This window comes from Ambystoma mexicanum, chromosome 1p (assembly GCF_040938575.1).
Source record: "Ambystoma mexicanum isolate Mex_15411 chromosome 1p, UKY_AmexF1_1, whole genome shotgun sequence".
NCBI lineage: Eukaryota > Metazoa > Chordata > Amphibia > Caudata > Ambystomatidae > Ambystoma > Ambystoma mexicanum.
Window position 1 is genome coordinate 90,036,187 of NC_090921.1, and position 15,918 is coordinate 90,052,104.

Sequence of the window (15,918 nt, forward strand, 5' to 3'; positions counted from 1 at the left end):
TACTGCAACAGCCTCTTCCTCAATCTGCCTTTATCCTCCCTTCACCCCCTTCAACCAATCCTGAATAGGACTGTAGGACTTATCCTTGGCCTCAAGCCCAGGGACCGCATCTCTCCAGCCCTAAAATCTCTACACTGGCTCCCGGTGGCTGCGAGGATCATGTTTAAGACACTCTGCATCATCCACAAGGCTTTCTGGGTCCTGGACCCCACTACATCCAACTCTCTCTCCCTAAATACCTCCCTACTAAAGCCCTTTTTTCTTCTAGCTCCAACTCTCTGCAGACCAGGCGCTTTTCCAAGCAGAGTGGGGGGGTACAGCTCTCTTCCCGGCTGGAGCCTCCCTCTGGAATGGCCTTCTGCACCTCTGAGGCTTGAGCTGGATCTCCTTAAGTTCTGGAAGCCTCTCAAGACCCTCCTTTTATCTTCTTCCTTCCCTTTCCACCTCCCCTGCCCCCTCTGCTGCATTGACTGGCTGCCTGGTCCCCTCTGAGCTCTACAGGGCAGCAGGCCCTACTCACTGAGTCTATCCCAGCACCTTGTCTTCCTGACCCCTCTACCCCCCCTGACCTGCACTTGCCCCTCCGGGACCCTGAATAGCCTGGCGGGGTGTGCATCCCTACAGAGCCTGGTCCAAACCCGTTCTCTCACTAAGCATATGATCCTCACTCCCTGTATCCCCCTGGCACTTGCCCACCTGGCCTCCCCTTCGCACTTGCCTAGCCCCAGGGGCCCTCTTCTCCCCCCCCCATCCCCCTGCCCTTGTATACCTCCTCTTGCTCCGCACCTCCCTCCCACCCTAGCATTATACCTTACGCCCGACCAGGAAAGTTGTTTTGTAACAATGAGACTTGAGAACTTCGGAAGGGAACCTCTCTTTTGACAAAGTGAATCTTGGGGAAATTAAACTCCTTTTCAAACCAAGAGCTGGAAGAAGCTCTAAAATTTAATTTGAATGCTTATTTTATTTATTTTTTATTTAATTTGAGGCGGATATCCCTACACATTATATACAAGTAGATGTGAGGACAAGTATAGGTTTTGGACGCAGACAGACCTTTGCTTTGGCCTTCCTGACACAGACTATCATTAGTTTCAGTTAGGTAGGGAAATCCCACCTTAGCATAGGGCAGGTTAGGCCTTTTTCTAATCTACTTTTTATTTTAAATAAAAGTTTGTGACCCAAACTACACTCAGTTGTACTTTCCAATACCTTCACAGTAGGGAACCCCCCTCCCCCGCTCCCTCCCAATCGAGATAGCAAGACACGCTTTCTCTTTTTCTGGGTGAATGAAGTCTATAGCAACCACGAAGCAACCTGTGCGTCAGTCTCTTCCTTCGGCACCCTTACACCACATAGCCATTGCTGTGAATCCATCCTACCTGTGTCTCATCACCCCACCTGCCACAGTGTCATCTCCGGAGGAAAACATAATAGTGTAAGGGTGCAGAAGAACGAGGCTGAAACAGTAGTGGTATGTTTGTTGGCAAAGAGTTGTATTTATAAAAGCAAAAGAAAATGAAAAGCCTGTCTTGCACCATTACTATGGGGTGGGGAGGTTGTCCTACCTCAACAAAATACTAAGGACTCTGTCAGGATGTCAGCAAAGTCAAACCATCCTGTGGCCAAACCTATTTTTGTCCCTTCAACTCTGAACTAACTAAAGAAAACTGGGTGCCTTCTTAATGCAGAATGAGCCCCTCTCATTCTGGATATAGACTCCAAGGCTCAATTTTAAAAAATAATCTTCAACTTCAAAGTTCACTTCTTGAATGTTCATTCTAACATATAGACAACATGGTTGCCAGGCCTCTGGCTGAAACCTCTTCCTCTGTCCCAGCTTCAGTTCACAAATGTTTTGTCAGGTCTGGTTGACTAGCCTGCCAGACCAGACCGTAGACTTTCCAAGAGAAACTCAATATCTTCAGGTCACTGATGTGATATCAAAACTGGTTCAACATCTTGCCAGGTTCGACTGTGGCCTTTCTATTCACAAAAGACAATCTCCAAGTATCTTCAGGTGGTATCTGGACTGCGGGGAGAGGGGTGTGGGGGGGTGGTGTGTGTGTGTGTAAGAATTACTAAACATGCATTTATCCCACACACACACAGATTCAATGGAGAAATACAATGCGTTTCAAACCGATGGAAAGGGTTTCGTTGGAAACTGCTTCGATGGAAAAACCATAAACCTCTTCAGGTCACAGATATGGTATGGAGTCTGGTTCCCTCTCCTGCCACACTTGCCTGTGGCATTCCTTTTCCCAAAACACAATTTCCAAGTCTTTCTAGATGACCAATGGGTTATCAAGTCTGGTTCACTATCCTGCCAAACTTGATTACATAGTTTAGCATTCCAAAATATATTTTTTTCTTTGGCAAAGGGTCCCGACCCCTTGGTTTGGTCTCTAACACCTCTTCTCCTTCTCAACCTTAACCCCCGATCTCTCTGGGCTGCTTCAGGGTCTCGCCGATTTGTTCTGCCACTTGTTTCTCTTCTCTCAGAGTTCGAGATCCTTTTATACTTTATCTGGGTTTCTCCAACTTAATCTGAGCTTCAGTTCACTGATTATATGCATCTTTGTAATGATGTGGTTCCTCAACCCTTATATACTTCTGTAGTGGGTTTCGTCCATTTCTATATAGGTCCCAGACCCTGATCTTCTGTTTCTGTGGGACCTCGGCCTGTTTCACCCAATGCCCACTTGAACAGACCTGGTTTACTCTCTCCTGCCGAGTACTGCAACATCAAATTGTATACTTCCTCCATTATCCCCTTTGGCTCCTCGGGATGTATTTATGTGATTGGCAAAGTTTGTAACTCCTCCGTTATCCCCTTGTGTTTCTCAGGATGCATTTATTGGATTCATAAACTTCATATCAAATTGTATAATCCCTCTGTCATCCCTTTTGTTTATCGGGACAGATTAATGTAATTCCTCCGTTAGTCCCTTGTGTTTCTTGGGATGTATTCATGGGATTCAAAGTTTGTATGAAATTGTAGAATTCCTCTATCACCCCCTTTTACTTCTCGCGATGCACATATGTCCCTTTTGATCCATTTAGCTCCCTTCATGCCCCAATAGCCGGTCCGACCGTTTTTCTATCTTTGGGAGGTTTTGGTACGGTGTCCGGTCTCTCCTGGCAGCAGAGTGGGGCTTCTGTGTCACTAGGAGGAAAAGGTGGGCACCACAATTGTTAGTGTTTGTACTCGTAGTTAATCACATTATTTCATGTCTACTGTTTCACTGCAAAGAGTCCAGAGACACCCAGACTTCAAACGACTGTGCAGATAAGCTGGATAAAATATACAACTATTCAGTTGCTCTCAGTGTCCCAAAATCTGGGCTTCAAATGGAATGTTATGTTTGCTCTTCAAATATGTTGCTTAAATATCCAATTGATTTTGGCCATTTAAAAAAAAAAAAAAATCAGCCAAAGTCATAAATTCCTTTTTTTTTAAGTGATTCTATTTAGTTAAATTCACTAAATACTCGGATGAGGCCGACTTCAGCACAAATACAAATATCCTTGAGGATTCAAGTGCCAATGCATTTCGGAGTTATTCCTTCATCAGGGCAATCCTCTTAGTCTATGCATTCAAAATAGTTAAAACATTACAGCAAAAATAAATGCAACAATAAAGTTTAGCAATAAAGATAAAGCACATGCCATAGATCCAAACGTTTCATGTTGTTATCAGCCCATTTGATACATAAGAGGGAAATACAGAAAAAATGTGTAATAATTGGGCCATATGTTCCGAATTTTTTAGAGTGAATGAGATATCCCATTTATTGTTACCTTGAAATGTGATTCCTTTAGCAAGTGCTGGGTCGATATGTAGTATGGCTCAGATGCCGTAATGCAAAATACAGGAGCTGTTTGATAAAAACAGATCCCTGATTAATATCACATAGGAATTCCTAAGTTTGGGGTAGCTAGGTCTTATGTGTACCCTGCTTATCCTTCTTTGTGAGCTGCTTGTTCTCTCACGGGCGCGTCTATGCTATACCACGTGTGCGGCTCCGTTTCCTATTTAGAGTTTCTTGCCGTAGCAACGGAACTCTTTCATTGTGTTCCGCCGCATTATCGAGCGGTGTGCGTGACAGTAAACATGATGGAAAATGATGTGTACCTGTTACGGGCATAAGCGTTCAGAGATGGGTATTGTAAATTCAGAAAGAGTGAATGTAGAAAGGATAAAATATTGTGTATGTTGATGTCACGTATGCGCTTGGTAACAATGATAAGTTCCCATGGTAACCCAGGTGTACCCAGTAGCTATTGGATATTCCGATTTGGGCATTTCGGCCCCTTTTGAAGTGTATATAATACCAAGCCAGGCTAATTGGTGCCAAAGGACGGCACCTCGGGTCCCAAACGTTGAGAAGAACGTTTGGGATGAGTTGTCTGGCCCACTTGTGCACTAAAGTTGAAAAAGTTTTTTTAAAAAGTAAACCTTTATACATCGGTAAGGCCCTCATTGTTCCTAACAAAGTAAATCAGTAAATCATAGCATGTTGATCAAAACAGCAGTTTATGTATCAACGTGATAAAATTGCAAAATCAAAAATGCCATAATATAATACGTACAGGCATGTAAGTGAAACCGACAGACGCTAATGTTACATATTATTTGTACCACATATCCCATAGTCTTTGGCACGTGTGTATGTACATGATGTTTCAACAGTCCTCATGACCAATTCAAATATAGCAATGGAAATGTATCCCCTCATTAAGTCCTTTCGGGTTGAGAGACCCCAATCGATCAATCCAAAATGTTTCTCTTTGATCAAGTCTGAGGTTCATATCCTCATGTGGGTTATTTTTCGAAATTATTTCAAGGATTACAAATCTTATTTGGGATACATTGTGTCCTTTCTTAATCCAGTGTCGTGTTACCGCTGAGTTAGTGTTACAGTTCCTAATAAACGGTGTTCATTCCAGCAGGTTTTAGCTGGGGGTGTGGATTTTCCTACATAATATTGTCCACACGGACATGTTATCCATAGATAATATTGATACTGACACATGTTCCGAAAGTCTTCAGTTTAATTATTTCACCCGTGTGTGGATGGTACACTGTCTCCTTTGTTGACAAAACCACAATTAGCACAATGTAAACAGGGATATGTTCCTTTACGATGCGTTGCTGGTTCTTTTGCAGGAGGTTTAGTTTTCACAAGTTCATCTCGTAAATTGTGGCTTCTCTGGAAGGCAAAAACCGGAGGCTCTTTGAAAAGATGTTGTACTCTTATGTCATCACTAAAAATCATCCAATGTTTCTTAATGGCATTTTTGATCCTACCGCTCTGTATCGAGAATTTTGATACATACACTGGTTTGTAAGTTCTTTAGCAGCTTTAGTGGAAAGAAGGGTTTCCCGATCAGTGGTGTTAATCCCTTGTATTGTAGATTCCATTTCCTCTTTCTTGTAGCCACGAGCTAGGAATTTATTGCACATCATGGTTTGTTGGTTTGTTGCTGGTTATAATCTTCGGGATCACTCGCAATCCTTTTGACTCGTAGTAGCTGACTGAATGGTAAATTTCGGATTAGACTTGGCTGGTGAAAGCTATGTCTATGTAGTAAATTGTTCCCATCTGTTGGTTTGCGGAACAGACTAGTATTATACCCTTCCTCTGTTATTTTAACTCTAACATTGAGGTAATGGATATCTTTCCTGGACATTTCTCTGGTGAATTGTATTCTTCCATCAATGTTGTTAATGTACGTGAAGAAATTATCAAATACTATCTCTGTTCCGGTCCATATCCCTACTGTGTCGCTGCCACGCTCAGTGTTCTTTCTCCGGCAGCTCTGCAGCATTAAACTCTTCCGTGCGTTCTTGGCTGCGCACATTTTTGTTCTCTTTTTCGCTTTAACCACACGGGCATCCTTTCTCTCCGCCACCGGCCAGGTCCCTGTTGCTTGGACCTCTTGGAGAGTGACTTCTCTCCCTGACAGCATCTCTGCTTCCTGGAGGTTTCCCTCCCCAGAGGATCCATCCTCCGAGTACCACCCCCAGGGGGACTATTGGGTATTGACCGCACCTCCCTAGCCTCGTGGGAAAGGCTTCCCCCCATGGAAGCAATGACAATACCCTGGGATTCGTCACAATAGGAACACAAACACCCAAGTATATCACAGGTAAACCAAAGAACATGCAAATCCGAACCTGAACAAACCACCTCAAAGTCCCACTCACCGCCAATCCCAAAGGCGTTAGATTGCCCCCTTTTGCCAACCTGGAGCCTGAGTCAAACCACCAGGGCTCCCTCCTTCCCCCTCACTTCCCTCAGAACCCTATATAGACATTGCTCCACCATCTAAATAGTCTCAATCCATCGACTGCATTACCCAATTAGAGCAAGATAAAACTGCAGAACACTCCCAACCCCCCCCCCATCTCATTTTCTAACCAGAGACATGCCAATAACACACCCTACATAATGAAAGGCAGCAATAACAGGGGGCCTGTATATTTAACGTGAAACACATCAGAACACCACAGTCCGCATCAAATCAAGAACCACTACAGTCACTTCTTCAGTGAGGGGGAATTCAATTTCTTTGTCCTTCTCTGGAAGACCAAACAGACAAAGGTTATTACGCCTCTACCAGTTTTCAAAATCAGCCATTTGCAGTTTCATCTTTTCTCTCTGCCTCTCAAGAGCAGAAATACGGACGTCTGATTAGGTTTCCAGGACATCCACTAATGTCCTGGTGGCCCCCACACCCACCAACCTCTCCTCCATGGTTTTTAATCTTCTTGTCAATTCCATCCAACCTGGACCTAAGATCAGCGGAAATTCCATTCAATTTTGCCAAAATGTCACTCTTCACTGCCCCCAGGCAATAGCCACTGGCGAAGGTTTGACAGCATCCATGTTTGAAACTGCGCCACCTGCACGTTATACCTCTGGAATTGTTGAAGGGCACTTTTCCAACTTATCTGAGCTTGCAGAGGCTTCAATGCCCTCCAAAAGCTTTGAGCACCTCCCAACACTGGCCCGCATTGATTACAGGGAATAGGCAGCTGCAGCAGCCCCTCCAACTATACCAACCCCCACACTTCCAGGCAGGGCACAATTTCCAATTAGATTCCATGGGGCCCAGAGGGCAGGCTAATGCGTGGCACGTATCATGTGTAGGGCAATCAGTTTCAATATTATGGCCTCTGTAATTCTCCCCTCCTTGGTGCTGAACGTCACGGCCCATGAGATGCTCACACAGTTCCCCAGGCTTCAGCGAGCCATCAATGCTGTGCAGGCACGGATGTTTACATGACCCTCAGCAAGACCTGCAGACCCCCAACCAGAATTTGGCTTCACCATGGAAACTATGTGGCAACCACAGGCAATCACGGCAGTTCCTGGCTTCATCCCAGATAGGAGGGTGACCCTTATGCATAGGCGCCACAAGTGTCATTGTCCAGTGTGATACACACCCAGAGTGCTCGGCAGAGGTGCCAGGTGATCTATACACACTGTTTTGCAGCATCTTGTGCAATTAGGCCCCAACAAAAGGCGGTGAAGGGGGAAGGCAGTATGGAGCTTCATGTGGCTGCAGACATCTTGTTTGTACCCTCCAGGGGGGCTCTCAGCTAAAACGAAATTTACATTGGAAGCCCAAAATCATTATTTACAAATTACATAGAGTAATCTGAGGGGTAGGGAATTAGTTTGGATAGTAGGTTGGAGGGGTTTGGGGTGCCCCTTCCAGTGCTAGGAGTTTAAGCCAGGTTTTAAAGAGTTCCACTAAACAGATGACTTTGATGGCTGGGGAAAGGGGTGAGGAGTGAGGGAGGGAAAAGTAGAAAAAGCGGGAGGAGGCATTGGGGGGGGGCGAGACTGAAGAATCAAGAAACAAAGTTTGAGAGAGAGAGAGAGTACAGTAAGTAGTGGAGGGGCAAGACGATGGATGGATTCATAGATGAGGAGCAGGAATTTATTTAAAGAGTGATTTTACATGGAGAGCCATCCAGCATGGGGATCGTAGGTAGAGGTGGGGACGGTATGTGGGTAGGTTGAAAAAGGAATGTGTCAGAAAGGTGAAGACTTTGTTGAGGGGAGCAAAAGAGTAGAGAGTTGACCCAAGAGGTGGGCTTCAGCAGTAGTCCCGCTAGAGAAAGGTTTTTAGATGAGTGATGTGCAAGTTGTAGGCAGATTTTTCTAATGTTTAGGAGGTTGAGTCTGGCTGCAGTGACAGTGGTTGTGATGAACTGACAGAGCTTCAGGCCACTGTCAAAGAGAACCTCAAGGTTCTGAGCCATGGGTGAAGGGATGAGGAGGTTACGAGAGAAGAGATGTCGATGGGAGAGCGTGGGTAGCATTGGAGGCAGGGAGAAAGAGAACTTTGGTCTTTGAAGAGTTTAGAATGCAACAAAGCCATCTAGTAGCACATGGCAGTTGGAAAAAGATCCAGGCTTATAGGTGCAGCTGGTCTGTTCGGTGACTCGTAGTTCAACACTTGTAGCTAAGGTAATTCAGTTACTTGTAGTATGTTCATCTACTGTGGAATGGGAACAGGAAACCCCTAATTCCACATGTTCAAATTCCAATCTCGTCGCAGGTCACTGGATTGACGGTAAACCGAGACAAAACCCGTCATAAATAGTAGTACAAAGATGTGAAGAAAATCCAGGCCGATGCGCCCAATTGAGTGAAAACGTGTTTATTATTAGGTTGTTAGGTTGGCCCTTTTCTTGATAACACATGTTTTGGCCCCTCCTGGCCTTTCTCAAATCAGGGCTAATGCATTACTTGTACATCCATAAACATCCTCGCCGGGAGTCATTAACTTCTTAATTAAGTTGTGCTGTATTGGGTCTAATCCCATCTATGCAAAGTTTTATGATGCACCAGTCATACGTGTTGGCTTCTTCCGATTGCAACATTGTCCTGGATTTTCTTCACATCTTTGTACTACAGTAAGGCAGTTGGTTATGCCTTCCGCGATTGCAGTGGTGAAGGAGAAGAATATCAGAGTACCGTCAGCAAAGAGGTGATAGTAAAAGCCAACGTAGGAAATAGGTTTGCCAAGAAAAGAGGTACAAAGGGTGAAGGACTGATCATTGATGAACACCCACAGGAAAGTGTGTTGGGGGGGAAGGGGGGGTGCTGGAGTCGCATGCAATGGAGGAGAGGTTAGCAAAACAGGGGAACACCCAATGGAGTACAGTGTCCTTGAATCTATGGAGGTCACAGGCAGTTGAAAGGTCTAGAAGAACGAGAATGAAGGAGAGAGGTGGACAGTTGTAAGAATAGACAACATGGACGAGCACAGTCTCAGTAAAGTGTTTGGACTGGAGCCCAGGTTGGAGTGGGTCAGCTAGAGAGTACATTGAGATAGTGGACTATGCTGTTGAAGACCCCCCTCTGAAGGATTTTAGAGTGGGAGGGCATGAACGGGACAGGTTTGTGGAATAAGGGGTAGATGGGATCATCAGTTTGTTTTGTTATGACTGTCGCTGTTATGAAACAGGCAAGAGAAATACTAGTTCAGAGAGATAAATTGAAAATTCCAAGGATAACATGCATATATTGGTCAACAGACTGTAATCCATCATTCCAGAGCTAATAGATCATACCAATCCGGATATATAATAAACAGAAACTGCTTAGAACTTAAAAGGGATTATTCATATCGTGGATATATCTTCCCTGTCAAGATGCCAAACCGAGCTCAATGCGGAGAAGGCGGTTGACCAGGTAGATTGGGACTTTTTGAATCTAGTTCTTAAAAAATGTGGGTTGGTGAAGATTTCAGACAAAGAATGCTGAAATACCAAAAGCCTATGGCAAGAGTCATAATCGATGGCACTCTGACTGATCCCTTCACAATAAGTAGGGGCACCGAACAAAAGGTGCCCATCATCAACTCAAGGTGATTATAGAATGCAAGAACACAAGATTAGGGCGGCCCTGGCTTCTCATTAAGCAGTCGGTGGCAGGAGCAAGGAAATGGGCACAACCCTGGTTGGAACTTCATAATAAGGCAAATTCTGTAACTGGGTGCGCTTGTTCGGTGTGGGATCTGCATGATTTTTCCGTCTCGGAAAAGTCAGTGATGGAAAAGTTTGCATGAGAAATGTACGAACCACAAAAGGTTTGCACATTTCCCATACGAACATGCATTCAAAACCCCTACATATCCACACCCACACCCCCCAACCACAACCACAACATACGCACAACATTCCCCCACCCACACCCCCAACATAAACAAACCCTACTTACCTTTTTTACACGCCGATTCCCTGCAGTGCCATTTCCTTTTCACTTCCGTGATCGGGAACCGGCGCCGCAGGGTCCTTTTCCTTTTTTTCGGGGTGTCCTCCGCAACACTCCACTCACTATACCACACAGTATAGTGAGCGGGGTGTTGCAGGGGACACCCCGCAGTGTTTTTTTTGTTTAAACTTACCTACAATGCTACCACCAAAGGTTCGAACTTTTAGTGTTCGAACTTTTGGTGGTAGCATTTTTCGGACTTTTTGTATGGTCGGACCTTTTTTTTTTCCTGTCCGATCGTACAATTCCTCGGTGTGGGGTGAAACAGGACTTCACGCCTTTCCACTCACTGATCTCTCCACTATCTGCCAATTCTGGCTTAACATCAGGAAGGGTTCTGATGGCATTTAAGTTGTGGAAGTATGGTGGGTGCACACATATAGGAGACAAGTCTCTCGGAAATTGACATAGCATACCATACCATAACAGATTTCAAGATGATCAAATAAGGCATTGTGCGATAGCAAGCTGCATCGAGCCCGGGCCCAGCTGATGGAGCGATGAGACCGCTTACCGAATTTGAAATATTTGCTGCCAGGTACCATACCAGTAAAGGCATAAAATCCCAAAGCTACACGTTATTTATTGTACAACAATCTGCCAGAAATGGATAAACATAAGGCATATGTGGGAATTCAATCCATACAGACACGTGGAAGGAGGCGTGGAGGAGGGTCAATAAACATGTAACTAGAGTACAGTTGACTGACGTCCACTAGAAGCTACTCTACCGATAGCCTTATACGCCAGCACAACTCGATGCAATAGACAAGAGCAGGCCCGATAGGTTTGGAGAGAGTTTGGACGCAGAGGCGGCCACAGCCATATCTTTTGTGGACGCCCAGAGAGATGCAGGACTTCTGGTTAGTGCTCAGGTCTAGAATTGACACATATGCATGTTCCATACTTACCGCGTAAATGTAGGCGCTTGAAACGTGCACGTGGGGGAGGAGGATTAGCACTGGAATCAGGCAGCAAGTGTGCAGATGGACCCAGAGTGGCAACCACATGTCGACGGCAACTTGCAAGGCACAAGTGGCAGCCCTGTAAAGAAAGAGACAGGAGTCAGGAAGGGGAAGCATGGACTGACGAAGAGAAAAACTCCTGGCAGACAGAATCTAGCACTGCGTAAGCCTGGCGCATCTAATCCCCAAACCTCTCCACAAAGTCGTGCTGGGAAGCAGCTGGCATGTCAGATTTCAGTATATGACATAGGCCCGTTTTCGTTTTTGCTATTAGGCAGTGCACCTAGAAGCCCAAACTATTGTTTGTAGGTACATTAGGAGTTATATAGCCCCTGGGTGTTCTTTGGTTATTTACCCACCCAATGAAGAGTCTTGAACATGCCAATCCCTATGGTCATTCCTACCAACTGCCGGCCACTGAACCCCACCAGCCCCCCCCCCCCCCTCAAAAACACATACTCTGGGGATCTCTTTGAGTTAGCCCAGTCATGCAATAACATAAGACTTCGTGCTTCCTAGGGCATGTTGCCATTATTTCGAAGCAGTGTTGTGAGAGTCAATGGAGAGTTAATTAGTGTCGAGCACCTATAAATGCAATAACATGGCTTAACCAATTGTGCCTACAACCACTTTATTTATAAGCAAAATGTGCATCTTCGCATCTGTTCCTTGCACTGAATTTCTGTTTAAAAACCAGCACTGTCAAAGCCAACTGTGTTAGTTTGTAGATAGATCACGGATCTCATATGCCAAGGAACTAGTATCCTTTTCCAGCTGTTGCTATTTTATGGCTCGGGGGTACTATTCTGGCAGTGCCTGGCAAGCACCTATCCCGTGCCTGCACAAAAGAAAAACGGTTGGCTTTGACAATGGTTATTTCTGTGGGTAGTGTGCTTGCTCTTCTCATTCAAAAGGCAGATCTATGTACACAATAAAAACGGAACACATGGAAACGTTGCCAGCTTCTGCCAGCGGGACCCAGCAAAGCCCGGGTAACGCGTCTAGTAGCCCTGGCACTAGAACTCCCCCACCTTGGCGAGAAAGGTTCGGGCTGACCTGGACACAGGACAGGCAGCGCTGGCCAGTGTCCTCGCGCACCTCTTCCAACATGGCCCGCTCCCGCCGGGTGTGAAGACCCAGTCTTACTGGCAGCACAGTGTTCCGCCGTGTGAGGAGGAGAAGGGCGCGAAGGCAGTAGGGAAACGGTGCCTTAAGTGGGATGAGAAATCGAGGGGGCGCTCGGACTCGGGGCATGGCCTAAATATTGGCGGGTGTGCAATCCCCAAAACGCCGAATGTACAACAAGCTGCGGGAATGGATGGAGCCATGTAACCCTCATTGTAGCTCAGCTCGCTGATTTTATTCTTAGAGGAGTTGCAATACTTTGTCATCAAGGGAACAGAGCAGATTCGGAAAAAATACCATCAATAAATATTCGAGAATAATTCTTGATCATCGTTTAAGAACCTGTAAATCACAAACTAGGCAGCATGGATGTTGTCCCCTTATTTCATACTAAACCAGCTCATTCGGAAACGCCTAGCTTTTTGTGAAGGGTATGTCCGTCGCACCACAGCGTTGGGTGTGGAGTTTGCGATTCTGATTAAGAGGCCAAACTAAACCACTAAATCGATTGTTCGAGACACCAACGAGGACCAGAAACCCACATATTGGCCGCGCTTTAAATGGCTTCAATCACTAGACCACACCACTGGCGTCACCCGCTCAATTCTTGAGTGAGGTCAGCGGCTCCTTAAAACAAGTTTCAGTTTCCTCCCTCCAAAAGGGAACTGCAGCCGCCCTGTGACTCACTGATAATCCCCAGATTTCTTCACAACCCTTGCTCGTTCTGAACGCAAACCTTGCTTCCGAGCGAGGTGGCGTGAACTACTGTTGAACCGCTTGGATTTTTTTACAACACACCAGAAGTTCCCTATTTTACTTTTTTGGGTATTATGTAGCGCAACGTTTACCGCGATCATTGACTCTTGGCGCTATAATAACCATACAGGAGTGAGTTTTATTGGAACTAGTTGGGTGGGAGATGGGTAGGAGTTGAGGGAAGCGAGCAGGCAGCTGTTGCTGGTGTGTGGATGTGTACCGATCAGGAGATATCAAACCCTGTGCATCAGCTAAGCTTGAGGAGTGGTGACTGGCGTGACCAATCCTAGGCATGCCCTTGGGAGGGATAAGCTGGAGAATGTTGGTGGAGCGGTGACTGGTGTGACCAATCCTAGGCGTGCCCTTGGGATGGATAAACTGGAGAATGTTGGTGGAGCGGTGACTGGCGTGACCAATCCTAGGCGTGCCCTTGGGATGGATAAACTGGAGAATGTTGGTGGAGCGGTGACTGGCGTGACCAATCCTAGACGTGCCCTTGGGATGGATAAGCTGGAGAATGTTGGTGGAGCGGTGACTGGCGTGACCAATCCTAGGCGTGCCCTTGGGATGGATAATCTGGAGAATGTTGGTGGAGCGGTGACTGGCGTGACCAATCCTAGGCGTGCCCTTGGGATGGATAAACTGGAGAATGTTGGTGGAGCGGTGACTGGTGTGACCAATCCTAGGCGTGCCCTTGGGATGGATAAGCTGGAGAATGTTGGTGGAGCGGTGACTGGCGTGACCAATCCTAGGCATGCCCTGGGGATGGATAAGCTGGAGAATGTTGGTGGAGCGGTGACTGGCGTGACCAATCCTAGGCATGCCCTGGGGATGGATAAGCTGGAGAATGTTGGTGGAGCGGTGACTGGTGTGACCAATCCTAGGCATCCCCTGGGGATGGATAAGCTGGAGAATGTTGGTGGAGCGGTGACTGGTGTGACCAATCCTAGGCATCCCCTGGGGATGGATAAGCTGGAGAATGTTGGTGGAGCGGTGACTGGTGTGACCAATCCTAGGCATGCCCTTGGGATGGATAAGCTGGAGAATGTTGGTGGAGCGGTGACTGGTGTGACCAATCCTAGGCATGCCCTTGGGATGGATAAGCTGGAGAATGTTGGTGGAGCGGTGACTGGCGTGACCAATCCTAGGCATGCCCTTGGGATGGATAAGCTGGAGAATGTTGGTGGAGCGGTGACCGGTGTGACCAATCCTAGGCATGCCCTTGGGATGGATAAACTGGAGAATATTGGTGTAGCGGTGACCGGTGTGACCAATCCTATGCATGCCCGGTGACCGGTGTGACCAATCCAATGCCCTTGGGATGGATAACCTTGAGGATGAGGCATCCCCTTGGGATGGATAAGCTTGAGGATGTTTGTGTAGTGGCGACTGTCGTGATCTTTCCTAAGCATCCCCTTGGGATGGATAAGGTGGAGGTTTGTGTAGCGGTAACTGGTGGGACTAATCCTAGGCATACTGTGAGAAACCTGAAGGCGTCTCCCTAACTAGTCCCTGGGAATCTGCGTCTCCCCGACTAGTCCCCGGGAATCTGTCATCCAGGTGGCCAGGACAGAGCCATCTGGATCCAGTTCCTGGGGGTGGACCAGTGAGGGAGGATCACCTGGACCGGGGGGGGGGGGTCCTCAGGGAGTGGAAGTGGGACACAAATGGGTGAGACGTGGTATCCCCCTTCTTATAACTCCTTTTCCCCATCCTACCACGTAGGATACTCAGACACACTACCCCCAACCCCCTTTTCCCACACAAACACTTTCTTACATGATGAGACAGTTATCCAAGTACGGCAGTTCAAGAGGAGGAGAAAGGCAGTGAGGACCGAAAGGGTGACAAGGAGAGAAGCGACCTTACCCTCTCCGTCCCAGACCCATGAAACCTCAGTGGAAGGAATCGTAAAACCGCGAACAATAGCCAGAGTGAGTTGCAGCAGAGTTCAACGGTACATGGAGCATGCCTTCACTGATAATCAGAACAGGGAGAGATGCTTGCTACCATGGTACTGGGCTAGACTCCAGGGACAAGAAAAGCCAAGCAGTTAACATCCAGTGAGTCGAGGGGAGAACCGATAAGAAACCGAACTGTGTTGAACAAAAGTTGCAAATGGTAAATGAAGGAAAGTTCAAAGAACTGTTAACAAATGGGTGCAAAACCAGAAGCAGGGGATGGGGGGGTTGGCATCATATGGGTGCTTACTCGAGAGACTCTGGTAGATCTCCCTTTAGTTGAAACTTCAATTCCGGAAGACCTTAGGAGAGCCGCAAGGACAATGTCAAGTGGTCATACAGAGGTCTAGCAAAATCCTCTATACAGTCGAAAGTCTTTGACAGACAAGCCATTGGAAAACTAAGGGTGATGAATCCTGAAAAGTGAGAAAGCAAAAGGAACACCGTGTTGACATGAGTGAACCAGACAGAGAGGTCCACAGTGAATGTTTAAAAATGAAACTAAAACTTGCGAATGCAACAGTTGAAATAGTTTGGAAAAGCCATTGTGAACCCGACGGAGGGGGGAATAACATTCGAGAGGGGTCTGAGCCCAGAAGAGGGGGATCCAAGGGTGAAAAGCCATCACCCAACGACACGTAAATGACGTAGTGAACCCGATGGAGGGAGGCTAACATTCGAGAGGGGTTTGAGCCTGGAAAACGGGGATCAAGGGGTGAAGTAATCACCCAACTTACATTGTAAAGCAACTTTTTTGTTATTTTTTAACACATCAGGTCCTCTGAGGCAAGAGACTTTTTGTTGAAAAAA

General features: G+C 46.5%; 1 protein-coding gene across 1 annotated transcript in view; it reads right to left on the minus strand.

Moving 5' to 3' along the window:
• RNF167 (ring finger protein 167) overlaps positions 1-15,918 on the minus strand; it is a 548,009-nt gene that overhangs the window by 460,166 nt on the left and 71,925 nt on the right. The window contains exon 2 of the mRNA XM_069643794.1: positions 11,213-11,345. Within this exon, the coding sequence (XP_069499895.1) occupies positions 11,213-11,311 (99 nt within the window). The 5' untranslated portion in view covers positions 11,312-11,345. The remainder of the gene's footprint in view (positions 1-11,212; positions 11,346-15,918) is intronic.